This window comes from Falco peregrinus, chromosome 8 (genome assembly GCF_023634155.1).
Source record: "Falco peregrinus isolate bFalPer1 chromosome 8, bFalPer1.pri, whole genome shotgun sequence".
In the NCBI taxonomy this organism is placed as follows: Eukaryota; Metazoa; Chordata; class Aves; order Falconiformes; family Falconidae; genus Falco; species Falco peregrinus.
Genome location: NC_073728.1, coordinates 23,152,164 through 23,166,056, shown reverse-complemented (window position 1 = coordinate 23,166,056; position 13,893 = coordinate 23,152,164). Strand labels below are relative to the sequence as shown.

The 13,893-nt window shown below is 38.5% G+C and overlaps 2 protein-coding genes across 6 annotated transcripts in view; both read right to left on the bottom strand.

Moving 5' to 3' along the window:
- TTC21B (tetratricopeptide repeat domain 21B) overlaps positions 1-4,462 on the bottom strand; it is a 38,150-nt gene extending 33,688 nt beyond the window's left edge. Inside the window, exons 1-4 of one of the 5 annotated variants that reach the window (XM_005234648.3) lie at positions 4,321-4,462; positions 3,952-4,081; positions 2,821-2,931; positions 1,379-1,545 (exon numbers count right to left, since the gene is read on the bottom strand). In XM_005234648.3, the coding sequence (XP_005234705.1) occupies positions 1,379-1,545; positions 2,821-2,931; positions 3,952-4,081; positions 4,321-4,341 (429 nt within the window). In that variant the 5' untranslated portion in view covers positions 4,342-4,462. Of the gene's footprint in view, positions 1-1,378; positions 1,546-2,820; positions 2,932-3,951; positions 4,082-4,320 lie in introns of those variants that run through there. The other 4 variants (XM_027782697.2, XM_027782698.2, XM_055811618.1 and 1 more) reach the window with 4 other exon arrangements.
- Positions 4,463-6,131: 1,669 nt separating this feature from the next.
- Positions 6,132-13,893, bottom strand: part of LOC101919476 (sodium channel protein type 1 subunit alpha) — a 103,461-nt gene continuing 95,699 nt past the window's right edge. Inside the window, exons 24-28 of the mRNA XM_055811625.1 lie at positions 12,639-12,692; positions 12,157-12,294; positions 10,374-10,478; positions 9,735-10,005; positions 6,132-9,399 (exon numbers count right to left, since the gene is read on the bottom strand). Of these exons, the coding sequence (XP_055667600.1) occupies positions 8,231-9,399; positions 9,735-10,005; positions 10,374-10,478; positions 12,157-12,294; positions 12,639-12,692 (1,737 nt within the window). The 3' untranslated portion in view covers positions 6,132-8,230. The remainder of the gene's footprint in view (positions 9,400-9,734; positions 10,006-10,373; positions 10,479-12,156; positions 12,295-12,638; positions 12,693-13,893) is intronic.

Sequence of the window (13,893 nt, the reverse complement as noted above, 5' to 3'; positions counted from 1 at the left end):
GCCATATTTTGTAATTGCTAACAATCAGGGCCATGATTTGGTTACACAACAGAAAATGGCTGAAATTCAGAGTCAAACATTTAAAAAAGATGGAAGGCAATTTACTTTTATCTAAGATACTTTATGTACTCCTTATCAAAACAAACTGTGTATACTAAGTAAACTGCATTTTACTAAGTTTATGCACCCCTAGCCATCTCCCAAAAAAAACCAAAGTACACATAACTTTGTATCGTCAAACTAAGAAAAAAGGATTAGCATAAATTTAGAAAAAGAGAGAACTATTTGCTTTCTATGTTTTTAAATTCTAATGCATATTTTTATGTATGTGCATGTCCCTCTGTAAAGAAAATATTTCAAATCCATTAAATAGCTGTTTGAAAACAAACTCCAACTCCTACAGTTTCAATATGCGAAGTTACAAATTCTGCTATTTTACCAAAATGGCATATCCTTAGTCTTTTTAGAAACTAACGTGTTAATGCTTTGTGATGTCCTTAACTATTTCTTCATCAGTAAAAATTAGGTAGTACTTAAAAATAGCTACCAATTTTAATTAATAAATCGGTGATAGTTCAAAAGCTAAGCTTTTACTTAAATTCCTAACAATTTCAGAAATTAACGTTTAGAATAGTTGCAGATTTCTAACACACGTACTATCCTATAAACAATGAAACTGTATATTACAAATTAAGCAATGTACTGAACCACACAGAGGAACAATGCAGAAACAACACTTGTGTTTAATAGTAGTGTCATAAGAGAACAATTACTCATTCAGTTTTAAGAGCTCTGCCTCGAAGATGTCCAACTACAAAAAAAAAAACCATTTTTTTTCTCTCCTTGAATTGAAGCTGACATCTCATCTAAAAAAAATAACACAGTAACATCTGTATATAAATGCAGAAGACACCGCTACATACAACAGTTACAGAGATTCAAAAATAAGTTATATTTTGTAAAACCCTAGGCAAATTTTGCCTTTAACAACTGGCAAAAATTTAAATCCCTGATCCTCTGGGTGTTTTTTAGTCTTCAGATTCAAAACAGATGTCTCCCTCTAGTGAGACTATGACACTTAGTTTTTGGCTGGGAATTATGATGCTCAGTATCAAGTAGCAAAACTGGCGGAACTACGTATTACTTCCATTGGTCAGTGCAGACCTCTCATTCGTTAAGTGAAAATGAATACTTAGTAGACACACACACACAAATCATTACGGGAATTCTATTCTGCCCTGTCAAATGAATTTGTGACATTAAGAAAGTATTAGAACACAAAACAGTTAAAGGAAACCTCCAAACAGTATCAGTGCAATAATCCTAGTTTCACAGTATATGTGGTCCTATTACTATTTTACATAGGAAAAATAGTTACCTCTTTACCACCACCAGAAACTTTGATCATTCTATCAACATATTCACGGGCTCTGTCCTCACGACCAAGATGCCACAAAAACAAGCCAGCAAAGTACAGGGCCTGCTGTCCTGCTGTTCTACGTTGCTCCTTCATTTTTGCATCCAATTCTAGAATAGCATCTCGATCTGAAAAGGTTTTGTTCAGAGCTTTTTTTGATAGCATCTCAAAATATTACAAAAGAGCAGCACATAAGCCAAGGGCATCCAAAACAAACATTGTTTTCTGTATTATATACTGGTAAACACCCAGACAATCCCTTCTAATTAAAAATATTAAATCAGGTACAAACGTGAAAGACAGAAGAGGGTCCCCATCAACATGGTCATTTCTGCAAGAATCTTGCTGTTTGTTAAACATTAGATTTGTAGCCGAGACTTCTGCCAGATAAATGGAAACTTTACTATAAAGTTCAAATTTATACCAGTGTCTGCTAAACAAGTAAACAGTCAATTGTAGAGCAGCCCTAAAATGCTGAACAGAAGACAATTTAGCTCCAGAATCTCTAGAAAATACGTGACGTCTTTCTTAACGCTAAAGTTCATTTTCTTACACCCTCATCATTATTGTCAGTTGCTCTCATCAGGTCAATCCCACAGAAAAATTTCATTTGATGTGTGGGACTTACCGCCAAATATTTTCTTTTGCCCACATTCATTCCTGGTAGTTTTTGAGGAGCCATTAAAACCAAATGTCTGACTTACTGCCATGACTTTCTCAGAGTCTTGAACCAGTCTTGAAATGCATGATAATTTTGCTGGTCTACAGTATCAATCCTCGAGGACTCAATTAAGAACGATGTCATTAGTCAGAACTGTTTCACATCATACTGGTTAACAAAATTGTCAGTAACAGTTATAGATCTACAGTCAGGAAAATACCAGGGCAATAGTTGCATGACAACTCAGTTTACCTGATAAACCAACTGTGGTTTTGAGAATATAATCCTTACCAAAATAACCACAGTTTTTAGATTGGAGAAAGGAATACTGATGTTCATAAAATTCTTGTCTCCATTTCTAAGGTCAGGATAACTTGCAAGATAAAAAGGTACAGCTTTAATGACTTCTTATATTGCAGTTCTGCTCAGAATTACTGATATCAGACAAGAGAGAACAACCACCACAGGAAGTTGAATGCAGGGGTTTTTTCATCATGGTAGACAAGTCAGATATCTTTTTTCAAGTGTTTTATTATAACATTGAGTCTTACTCTTAACAGTTCTGTGTTTTGGTATTTCTCTTTACAATCTTGATAAGCATCACTCAGTTCAGTGCTAGATACTGTATCAAATGCGAAGTTAAGAGTATACCTTTTTAAATTAGACAGAATTAGTCTACAACTCTCAGATTTCTCACACTCAGCTGTATAAACATGAAGCAGTATTGTCTTAATGAGCATACCTGGATTAGGGCTCTTTTTATGGGCATAAATCAGAGCCATCATTGTACAAAGTGACACCTCCTGTTTGTTTTTAATAGCCTCCAACTGTCGAATACCCTCTTGGATGTCACCTAGTGGAAACAAGTGCAGAATAGGCTATAATATTTTTCAAGAGAGACTGTCAACATCAAATGTCAATCTGACAGTTTTTTTCCCTCTATCTTTTCTTCTGTGTTTTTGATAACTTTCTTCATAACTTCCTTCATTATTCACACATTCATTTTCACTTGTTTGTGCAAGTCTTTCAGACACAAGAAAGAAAAAAGCATCTCAATGCAGGGAACTTGAAAGGAGTTGTGTGCTAGTTCTGCCAACTGCCATAAAGATGAAAATCATCTTTATTATTTGTTTTACACAGGGCACAGAGCAGCTCTTTTCTTTATATAGCCAGGATTTGTGCCTTGTTTGTGCAAATCTTTTGAACATCAACAGAAGAGACAATATCTCAAAAAATAGGAACATGTGACTGTAAAACAAACAAAAAAAGGCAGTGCATTTGGGAACAGATATACCACCTCAAACATCTCTTGAATCCTTCCTAGCCTACTGCCACAGCTCTCCCCCACTTTGGGTTACTTGTTCGTATTCTGTGACATCCCTGAAATCCAGATTTAGTGAAATAAACTTTTCAAAACAATTTAATGTACACAAAGATCCTCCCAATAGGTATGAGCTGTCAAGGTCCTCTAAGGCAGATGGATAAAAAAAATTGGATACAGCTGCATCGAAGGGACAAGATATAAACTGGAACAAGTAAATTTATCTCTACGCTGCAATGCAATAGGCATTTGGGCAGAGCTTAAATTCCCGCCAGGGAACCCGTTTACCTGTCCCACACTCATGCAACCATTAAAAAAAAAAAAACAAACTTATTATTTCTGACTTCAGCACTATGTGGTCTAGATCAGATTCAAACTGCGGGGGGCTGGTGGGGCCGTGGAAAGCCGTGGTGGACCACATTCAGACTCCATAACATTACATTCTTTCTGTGTAGGAGACTAAAGACCGACTTTTGTGACGCAGGGATCCCCTGCGCTCGCGTGGCGGCGGAGGGCCGGGGCACACCGAGCAGCCCCCCAGCCCCGCCTTACCTGCCCTCAGCGCGCCGTAGGCTCGGAAGAAAAGGAACACCGGGTCGCTGCCCAGCCGCCCCAGCGCCTCGTCCGCCGCAGCCCGGACATGGTGGAAGTAGCCCTCTTGGCAGTAATAATTGAGCAGCGCCTGCGGGAGAGGCGGCCTCGGTTCACCCCTGCAAACGCTTCAGCCCGGGACGGCAGGAGCCGGAGCCGGAGCCCGCGCCCACCGTCCCAGACCGTCCCCGCCCGGCCGCTCGCCCTCCCGCCCCAGGCTCCACCACCCCCTCCGGCGGCCGCCCCCCGCCGGCCCCAGGCCCTGTCCCAGCCCCTCCCCACGCCCGCGGAGAGGCCCGGGACGGGACGGCGCCCGGCGGCAGCGCACACCTGCTGCACCTCAACATCCATCGTTGCTACCCAGCGCCGATGGCGGGGGCTCCGGAAGGGCGAAGGGGAGCCCGGCAGCACGCCGCCATTGGCTGCCTGGCAGGAGCGCCCACTGCCATTGGCTTGGCGGGGAAGGAGGCGGGAGAGATACGGGAACTAAAACTTGTGGGAAATGCCGGGACGCGCGCGTCTGTCGGGAGAGGGGGGCGGGACCAGCCGCAAGGTGGTCTCGTACCATTGGGTGCGAGGCGGAGGGGGAGGGCTTGAGCGCACATTGGCGGGCGGTGCTGGCTGGGGGCATGCGCGCCCTCTGTCGGCGGAAACGGGCTGGCTCGGCGGCTCTCCCACAGGGGTGCTCACACCAGCGGGCCTGTCCCGGCCTGAAGGCCGAATGGAAACCCTCAGGAATTTGTTTCTTTTCTTTAGGGTTTTGGCTGGAAATAGGACGAAGTGCCACACTTCATATGATACAATGTATCTTAATACCGAGCACTTCAAGTTATGTGAAGCTTCTCTGTAGAAATGAAATAACAGTGGGGTAAAATCAAGTAGGGAAAGCTCCCCCCCCCGTTCTTTCCTCATAGGGAATTACAGAGTCACAAAGACTACTGAAATTCAGGTTTCCCCCTGGAGACGAAAGCATTCTGAGCCATTGTCTCTAGACACCAGAAACAAACAACCTTTGCTAAATAACATTCCTTTAGAGTGGCTGTGTTGTCCATCCAACATGAGAGCTGTCGATAATGCCATTTAGTGCAAGGAGGTGAACCCATCTTGCTCTGAATTGGTGGGTGAAGCCAGTTCTTTAGCAGAGGGTGCTCAGAGTAAGCTTCCCTGAGGAATTTGTGGCATGTGGCACTACTCCGTTACACGCTCCTCGTCCCCAGTGTTGGGACGGTGCCAAAGAAGCCATATGTAAGCGTGTTTGGTTTTCCTTGTTGGCCAAGGTGATCCTCAAAAAGTCCCGTTATATTTAAGTGACGTGTTACTTATTCTGAAGTAACATTTTGGCTCCTGTAACACTGAAAACCTAAAGCAGGTGTGAGAAATGGGCGTTGTGTGTGGCCATGGCCTGTGAGCTGCAGTGACGCCGCCATACTTCTCATTTATCTTCAAACTGTTTCCTTGAGAAAAGCAAAGTTTGAAAAGCTGTGTATAGAACACGAAAAAATATTATTCCATTTACTACCTTATTTTTGAAGCAGACTATTATTCTTGTTAGCTTGTGAATAATTTATTTACTTCTGAAGGTAGTCTTTTGAGGCATATTTTGTCTACATATTAATCTGAAAATACTGATCTTTTCATTTTGATACAGCTTTCTAGAAAAATTTTAGACTTTTTTGTCATAATGCCTTTCAGAACAATTTGAAGGAGAAACATTTTCCTCCCTCAGAACGTTTGTGACGCATTTCAGGGACGATGCTATGAAATTTTGTTTCTGCATTGGCAAGAACGTAATGATACGTTTGTAAACTCATGAATGCTCCTGCTCATTCCTGTAAATACTCTGAGCCTCCCGGGACACACTCAGGGCAGCTCTGGTATTTGACGGTTGAGTACCCCACTGCAAGGCGCTGCTGCAGGAACTTACCAAGTTGCTCAGAACAAGACTAGAATCATCATGCTCAGTGTCTAACACGCATTGAATTAGAAATTCCTAGTTGGCCACTAAGAAGCAAGTCCCAAGGATTTGCTTATGTGGAAGAACAGTGTAGCTGGCTGTGAAGGTTTTCAGTATCCTCTCATTCTGTGGTTTTAGAAGCGTACCTTTTTTATATTAATGTCAGGTAATAAAGACAAAAAGAACATACAATAAAAAATGTAATCTTTATTATTTTGGCGCATTAATAATGTTCTTTAGCATCAGTTAGGGTAATAGTAGCATTTTCCTGCATGCAGTTCACTAATACAGTATTAGTCAATAATTTTAATAAAAGTAATCTATACTTAATTTTCCTGCGTAAGAAACAAAATGTCTTGATGTGTTGGATTATACAATTTTGCTACTTTCTCTTTGTGAAAAAATATTGTGGACCCAAGACAACGTTTAGAACTGTTCTAGTGCAGCATGAATAAAAAAAAAAATAATCTGTGATTAAATATGAGAAAAGATTAATGACTCTGTGCAAGAAAGTTTGTATATGAAAACTTATGATGCAGGCACTGCTTAGACATTCAATTTGAACATTACACCATTTCCCAACTACAAAAAGCTGTAGATTTTTAGAAGCAAATTATGAACTTACTTCACATAAAGTATTGACATGTTTGCAAATATTGTAAAAAATAAGAACCTACAGCTATCCATTCTCTTAATTATATCTTGTTCTCTGAAGTTCTTCTGTGAAAAAGTGCTATGGACAGAAAGTAACAAAAATGGTGTGACATCAACCCGAAGATAAAATTCACTTCTTGTTTTATGTACATAATGCTGAAAAATAAAATAAAATGATTTTTACAATATTTATATTTGCTTATAAAATCCTAATATTATTTTCAACAGGTTTAGTAGTTTTCAACATGTCTGTACAGTTTGGATATACCCTATATGCTTTTCACTGAAAATTCAAAAATTTAAAACAAATAAGCTCCTAAGTAGCTGCAAAATATTGCTTAATGGTATGGAGGAATGAGGTCTTGTTGAGTAGTTTATTCACTTAGCTCTGACGTATGGCTTCCCATATTTAAGAATCCTGGACAGTCAAAGGAACAGCAGCATAGGCAATATAAACATGCACTGATAGCATCCAAACTATCTATAATGGTAGATAATACATAATTTTACCTGTTGAATGCTTGCACACTACACTTATTGTGGTACATATTTGATGCAATAAATGTGCTAAGGTCATTATCTGTTTGCTCAAACATGCACCACAGGTTAAAAATTACTATGTACATAGCAGAGGGCTCTTCATTGACATGTACAACAACATCAGCCTTACTGAGAGTTGAAGATGGCTAAACAATACTGCAGGATAAAGCAGAACAACTTTATAAAGGGCTCTTTTTGATCAATTTGGAGGGCTGAGGCAGGTTCATTTAGTATTTGTATGCAGAAAGACATTTGACAAAGACAAAATCTGTGACTCCAGACCTACAAAGAAATTTGCACTTTCTGAAACTTAATGGTCTGTGCAAAAAATAATCCATGTCTACTGTTCTTGTGAGTTACAGGGGACTTTACAGGCATACCAAGACTTGTTTGGACATGATACAACATGAATACATTAATTAAGCACCTCAAAATTTATTTTTCCTTTCCAGAAACACTGTGCTAAAAAAAAAAATCTGTTGTTCTTTGTGACAATGTTATTTTCATGCGTGATCTATAAGTGCAGCATGCCTTCATGCAGATCTTTTCTGTGTGTGTATTAGTCGCATAATAGAACACCTGGCCCTTGTACCTCTAAAGGTGTACTTACCCCCTTCCCCAGCAGAAGCCCCCTTTTACAAAAATAGTCACATATAATAAACAACATATGAATAAAAATAAGATGAATCCACCAACACAGATTTTTTAAAAATATGGCGTATGTGGCAGTTGAAATGCAAACAGTGGATACAGTTACCGCATTGTTTTATGCTAAACACACAAATTTAAAGGTTTGCACCCCTTTAACTGGTCCCTACAGTCTGAGTAGCCATTTTTTCTCTCCTCTTCAGCAGTGTCAGCTGGTAGTGAGAACAGTAACCTCCTGTCAAGGTTGTTTCCCCGTATCACAGTCACAGTCACTGACAAGGGGTCACTGTCTTTTGGATAGGCACTGACCTTTAATGTACAGTATATTTGTAAAAATTGTCAGTTTGGCATAGACCTCCAGCAGGAGTCCTGTTGACACAAACACATGATCTCCTACAGGCTACAAACTATTTTGCACATAGATGATTTTCTTGCTATTTGCTTTTATTTCTGAACATCTTTGTCTTCCTTTTCATGCTTTTCTTTGACTGGCCTTGTTACGCGATCATAAGAAGGTGGACAAACTGCTGTTGATGCGGTTATATCAGTTTTCTCTGTAAATGAGTTTTCATGTAACTTGTCAATAAGGATTTCATCTTTCACACCCTGACCAGCACCTCCTTCAGCTTTGTTTTTGTTATAGATAAAGGAAGCTTGTTTTACTGTTCGTTTTAAAAGGTGACGTCTATAAGCCCGTTGAATAATGACAGCAGATACCTCCTCCTGTTTTCGTTTTAATGTAGTTGTAATTGGTTCATAGGAAGCTTTTGAAGGATTGGATGCCATAAACCGATCTTCCATCTGTATTCTGAGGGCATCCATCTCCCCACTTTCCCCCAAAACACGCTTTGTGAAAGCAAACAAGATGTCAAGGCAGTGAATTCTGTCACCGCTTACCATGGGCAGATCCATTGCAATAAGCTGGACTTTGTTTGGTTTGGGTAGATGAAGAGGAGGCTCAAGTGCTGCTGCAAAGTCAGACAATTTCTCAAATTCCATAAACTGTGTTGCATCAGGATCAAACTTCTCCCAGACTTCATAGAACATCTCAAAGTCATCCTCACTCAAGGGTTCAGCGCTTTCTTCAGTAGCAACACCAAAGTTCTCCAAAATCACAGCAATGTACATGTTCACCACTACCAGGAACGATATGATAATGTAGCTGACGAAGAAGAAAATCCCAACGGAAGGGTTGCCGCAGTCGCCTTTAACGGAGCTCCCTGGGTGAGCTTTGTTAGGGTCACAGTCTGGCTCCCCACTGTTAAGAATTGGGGCTAGCAAACCATCCCAGCCAGCAGACGTGGTAATTTGAAAGAGGCAGATCATGCTGTTGCCAAACGTTTCAAAGTTGAACATGTCATCTATACCAGCTTCCCTCTTGACATAGGCAAAGTTGGACATGCCAAATATCGCATAGATAAACATGACCAGGAAGAGCAGCAGGCCAATGTTGAACAAAGCAGGAAGCGACATCATCAAAGCAAAAAGCAGAGTGCGGATTCCCTTAGCGCCTTTAATGAGGCGCAGGATTCGACCGATTCTGGCAAGTCGGATGACTCTGAATAGTGTGGGGGACACAAAATACTTCTCAATCATCTCAGCTAAGAACATACCTAAGACAGAAAAAAATAAAACCAAGACTCAGTACCACTTAATCTCCATATCATGGTAGCAATTTAGAAAAATAGCTTTAAAATTTGTGGCTCTATGTAGCAATTAAAAATATTATGTAGATTCCACATGCATGATTTCTGTTGTAACAGTTATATGTGAACATGCAACATATATTGAATGACGGTAACAGTTTTCATGGCTGGATTAGGTAAAGTATTAGTTAAAATGAAAAGTTGCATGATTTATTTGTAAACTTTGCCATATAGCTGTATACAAGTAAAAGTTCACCCTATATTTGTTTTACCAACTTTTTAGTTTAATAAACCAGACATACCTACTATTGAAAGGATGACAACTACAAAATCGAAAATGTTCCAGCCTATAGTGAAATAGTAATGGCGAAGTGAAATTAATTTCAGGACACATTCTCCAGTGAAAAGAACAATAAACACCAGGTTTATCCAGTACAAAATATTTTCCATTTCTTCACTCTGGTCATCAGTTTCTACCATCATGGTAACCATGTTAAGACAAATAAGAATCATGATGCTGATGTCAAATACTTGCTGTGTCACAAAATCAAAGACCATGCCTTGGAATTTGTTCTGAGGAGAAAAGAAAAAAAGAAACATCCAGTACAAACTGCAGTTGTTTTTCTTTTCCTGTTAGAACAAAGCAGAAAGACACATGTGGTAAGGCCTATGAGACTTCAATAAAAATGTGACTAGTGATTTAAGTAGAATGGTCAAAGTGAATACAACAGCTTACTTCAGCCTCCTTTGTTTGTATATTCATACATGCAATGGTTGCAAAGGAGAATTTATTTTTTTTTTTACTCTTTTCATTTTCCATGTTTCCTGACTGATACACTAGTTAATGATAATTTTCACATAGGCATATTTCTGCTCTCTCTATATCAATAAAAAGATTGTTTGTAAATAGCTATTGGTCCGATGTGTACAAATAATTTTACCCCTGGTCTTGGTATAGGTTTTTGTGGTTTTTTGGATCCCAGCTTTTTCATTGCATTGTAGTATTTCTTCTGCTCTTCTGTCATAAATATGTCTTGACCTCCAAAGTAAACACATGAAATCAAAACTGGTTATAATCACATTTATATGCAGTGTCGAAGAAACTCTCAAAGAGAAATCTGATTTATTTATTTAGTTAGTTCATGAAAATGCAGAAGCCTGAACTGGCAAAAATCTCTTAGCTATCAAATGCAGCTGTCTGCAGTCTAAGCATTTAGTTGTCTGGACATCCATCTCACAGAAACCAGTAATGCAACATTTTTCTACAGGTATTTCCCTTGAACTCTAAAAAATCCTTTTCAGTACATCTTTTCATTTATAGGTAGAGATACAGAAAAAAGCATCTGAGATAAACTCAGATGGCCTGAGCTGCTCACTACTGTCACTCTTGAACTGTGATTTTAGTGAAACAAAGGAAGTAGACAAAGTCAGGTTTTCAGTACACGAATGTGTTGGTGCTTTAGGTATCTCTAGTTTAGCAATCACAAGATTAGCATTGGGTCTTAAAGTCTTCAAGTTTTTTGAGATGTATTATCAGACTTTGGAGAAACTGAGCTCTTGACACTGTTAACAGAAAAATGTTCTCTTTTAAGTCTTTTATCTTTATTAGCTTCCATGTTCAATGATGTTCCCATTTGCAAAAGCCAAAACTGGCCTTTGGAGTCTGACAGTAAAGCTAAAGAGAGAATTATGGGTCTTTCATGGCAACCCAACCAAAATCCATTGCCTCTAGTAACTTTCTCTGTAAGAAAAGTTTCTTACAGAGACAGCTTGAACGAAAACCCATCAGACTCCACGTGTTTCTTGAAGTAAATTTTTTCCTGGAGAAAATATATGTAACTCCAGGAATGGCTATGAACACATAGGATTGGATGCAGGTCTTGTAGGTGAGTGTTTGGGAATCTTGAAGACATAAGAATGCATGCACTGTGCACTGGACAGGCTCCCTAACCATATACCTCTATGCCTCTAGCATGTGCAGCTTCCAAAAATCTTACCTAGCATCTCTCATTAGTAACAAAACCAAAAAAAGTGATGAAGTCCAGTAAGGTAAAAATAAACTAGCAATTAATAGCTGCTTTCAGCTATAGCGTAGTTCTTTAGGTTTCAATACCTAATCTGTTTACAGAAAACAATTTTAAAATGAGCATCTGATACTCAGACCAGCTGTACCAGTGAAATTATCTACATCTGTACTATGACACAATAAAAAAAGGCCCCAAGACAGTTACAAACCACTCCTGTTCTGAATAGTTTCAGATCATTCAGTTCCATAAAATAGAACTTGAAGACTTGGGATCACTAAAACAGCATATGTATTAGTATGATGAAATAATGCTTTATTTTTCATAACCATGTAGCTATTTTTTTTCACGCTGATAGAATCACTACAAATCAAGAAGAAAAATGTCAAGAGATTATGAGAGGTTTAATGTAGAGGCCTAAATCAGGGGTCTAATCATAAAAGGAGATTCCGTGAAGTTTAGGCATGGAAAAGCAGATTATTTGAGGAAGATTAAACTGGACATTGAAAACAGAAGGGTTTGTCCCATTCATTACAATGTAAATTCTTATGACATTAATGTATATTACATCTTAGTAAGATTTTATATGCTAATATACTTCAGCTTTCTCAGTTTCGAACAAACCTTGGGTGTATATCATGCACCTGCAAAAATGCAGTATTTTAGAATATCTTTAGAAGAGAAATGAAACAATACTTATCTTCTTTTTTTGCTGATTGAAGTTATCAATAATTACACCAATGAAAAGGTTTAGGGTGAAAAAAGACCCAAAAATGATAAAGATGACAAAATACAAGTACATGTACAGGTTGTCTTCATACTTGGGTTGCATTAATACCTAAGAAAAAAAAGAAGTGAAATATCATTCCTAAGATTTCATGTGAAAATTTCAACTAAACAAGTGGCAACCTTGTGCAAAATGTCCATAATATTTTGTGTCTGGACAATACTCCTGTCACTTATATCAATGTATTTTGTCCAGTCCACCTATTACTGACAGCGTCTTGCAGTTTGCATTCAGTTTTCCACAACTTGTTACAGCAGAATGTCATATTAGTTAATTCAATTTTGTTTCATTCTATTGCAAGGATATTAATTGCTTTTGGAAGATATATAAATATACACTTGTTGATAGACGGACCTCAAGAAGAAAAGACAATTTAAAATATTTCCAGTACTTACATCTCTCGAGTCAATAGCTGCGTACATAATATCCATCCAGCCTTTAAATGTAGCCTGTAAACAGTACACAACCTTTTAAGCACAGAGCTTGAAGACAATTCATATAATTATTTCCAGCAACTGAGTACAGCATCAGGAATAATTAGCATAACATGAGATTTCTAGATAATTTCATCTCGGGTTTCTTCACAGCTGCTCATAGGATACACTGCTGTGTATCCCTCTATTTTGTCTCTATATATGAATATTCTAAGCAGTAACTGTAATTAACTTATTTCTAATTAATTATCACAAATGATAGAATGCAGTATCATTTTAGTGGACTAAATGTTGATCAAGTCATGTCAGCTGCAAAACAGCCTTATGTAACTGAGTTGCCACCAATGAAGACTGATGTGTAGTCCCTCCTTCTCCAATCAGTCAGAAAAGCGGCAACGAAAGGGAACCAAAAATTTGATCAGCTCAGAAAATGTATTTTCCTATCAATCAAAATTTTGATTTTGCTCTACTTTGAAAGTCATTACCTGATTACTAATTCTATTTTCACTTTAAATATATTGGATTGTGTTTTACAAAGGCTAGATCCCTCAGATATGTTCTGGCATAAACTTGTAAGAAGAAGATCTGGTTTATGTGCATGAAAGACTTAATGTGCCTCATAGGTCGAGCATTTAGTGAACTTTTATAACAATTTCCTCTGCCCGAAATCTGTAAATTTTTTATATTTGATAGTGAGGTGTAGATTGCTTCACCTGAATGCTCAAAACCGAAAGTAATTTTCTCTGTTGTAGCAAATAGTTCTTTTTTTGACTAGGCAACACCTCCAAGTAGAAATTCCTCAGTTTTTAATCCAGTTGTGCCCAGAATAAAACAAAGAAGTGAGATAGCTCTCTGTAATTTAATCCCTATTATAATTTTGCTAAACAAGGCTGCAGATCATTGGTTGCTTCATATTCCTTGCCATAAAGACCAGTCGCAGAAACAAGTCAGGAATGGAGCTCTCTTCAACCATGGTTCGTGCTGTACCTCCATCATCCTGAGGTTTCATTTCTAGTGGCGGTTTCAAAAAGGCTTTGTTTATGCAGCATACAAAGCAGCTGACATCATCCTGAAGTGAACTTAAAATGAGAAGGAATGATTTTCTTAAAGGAAAAGAGGTCCCTTACACTTTTGAAACTGGAAAACTAAAAAGAGCATGATTATCCTGAGATACAAATCCAGGATGCAATAACTTTCACCTCCTGGGGCCAACATA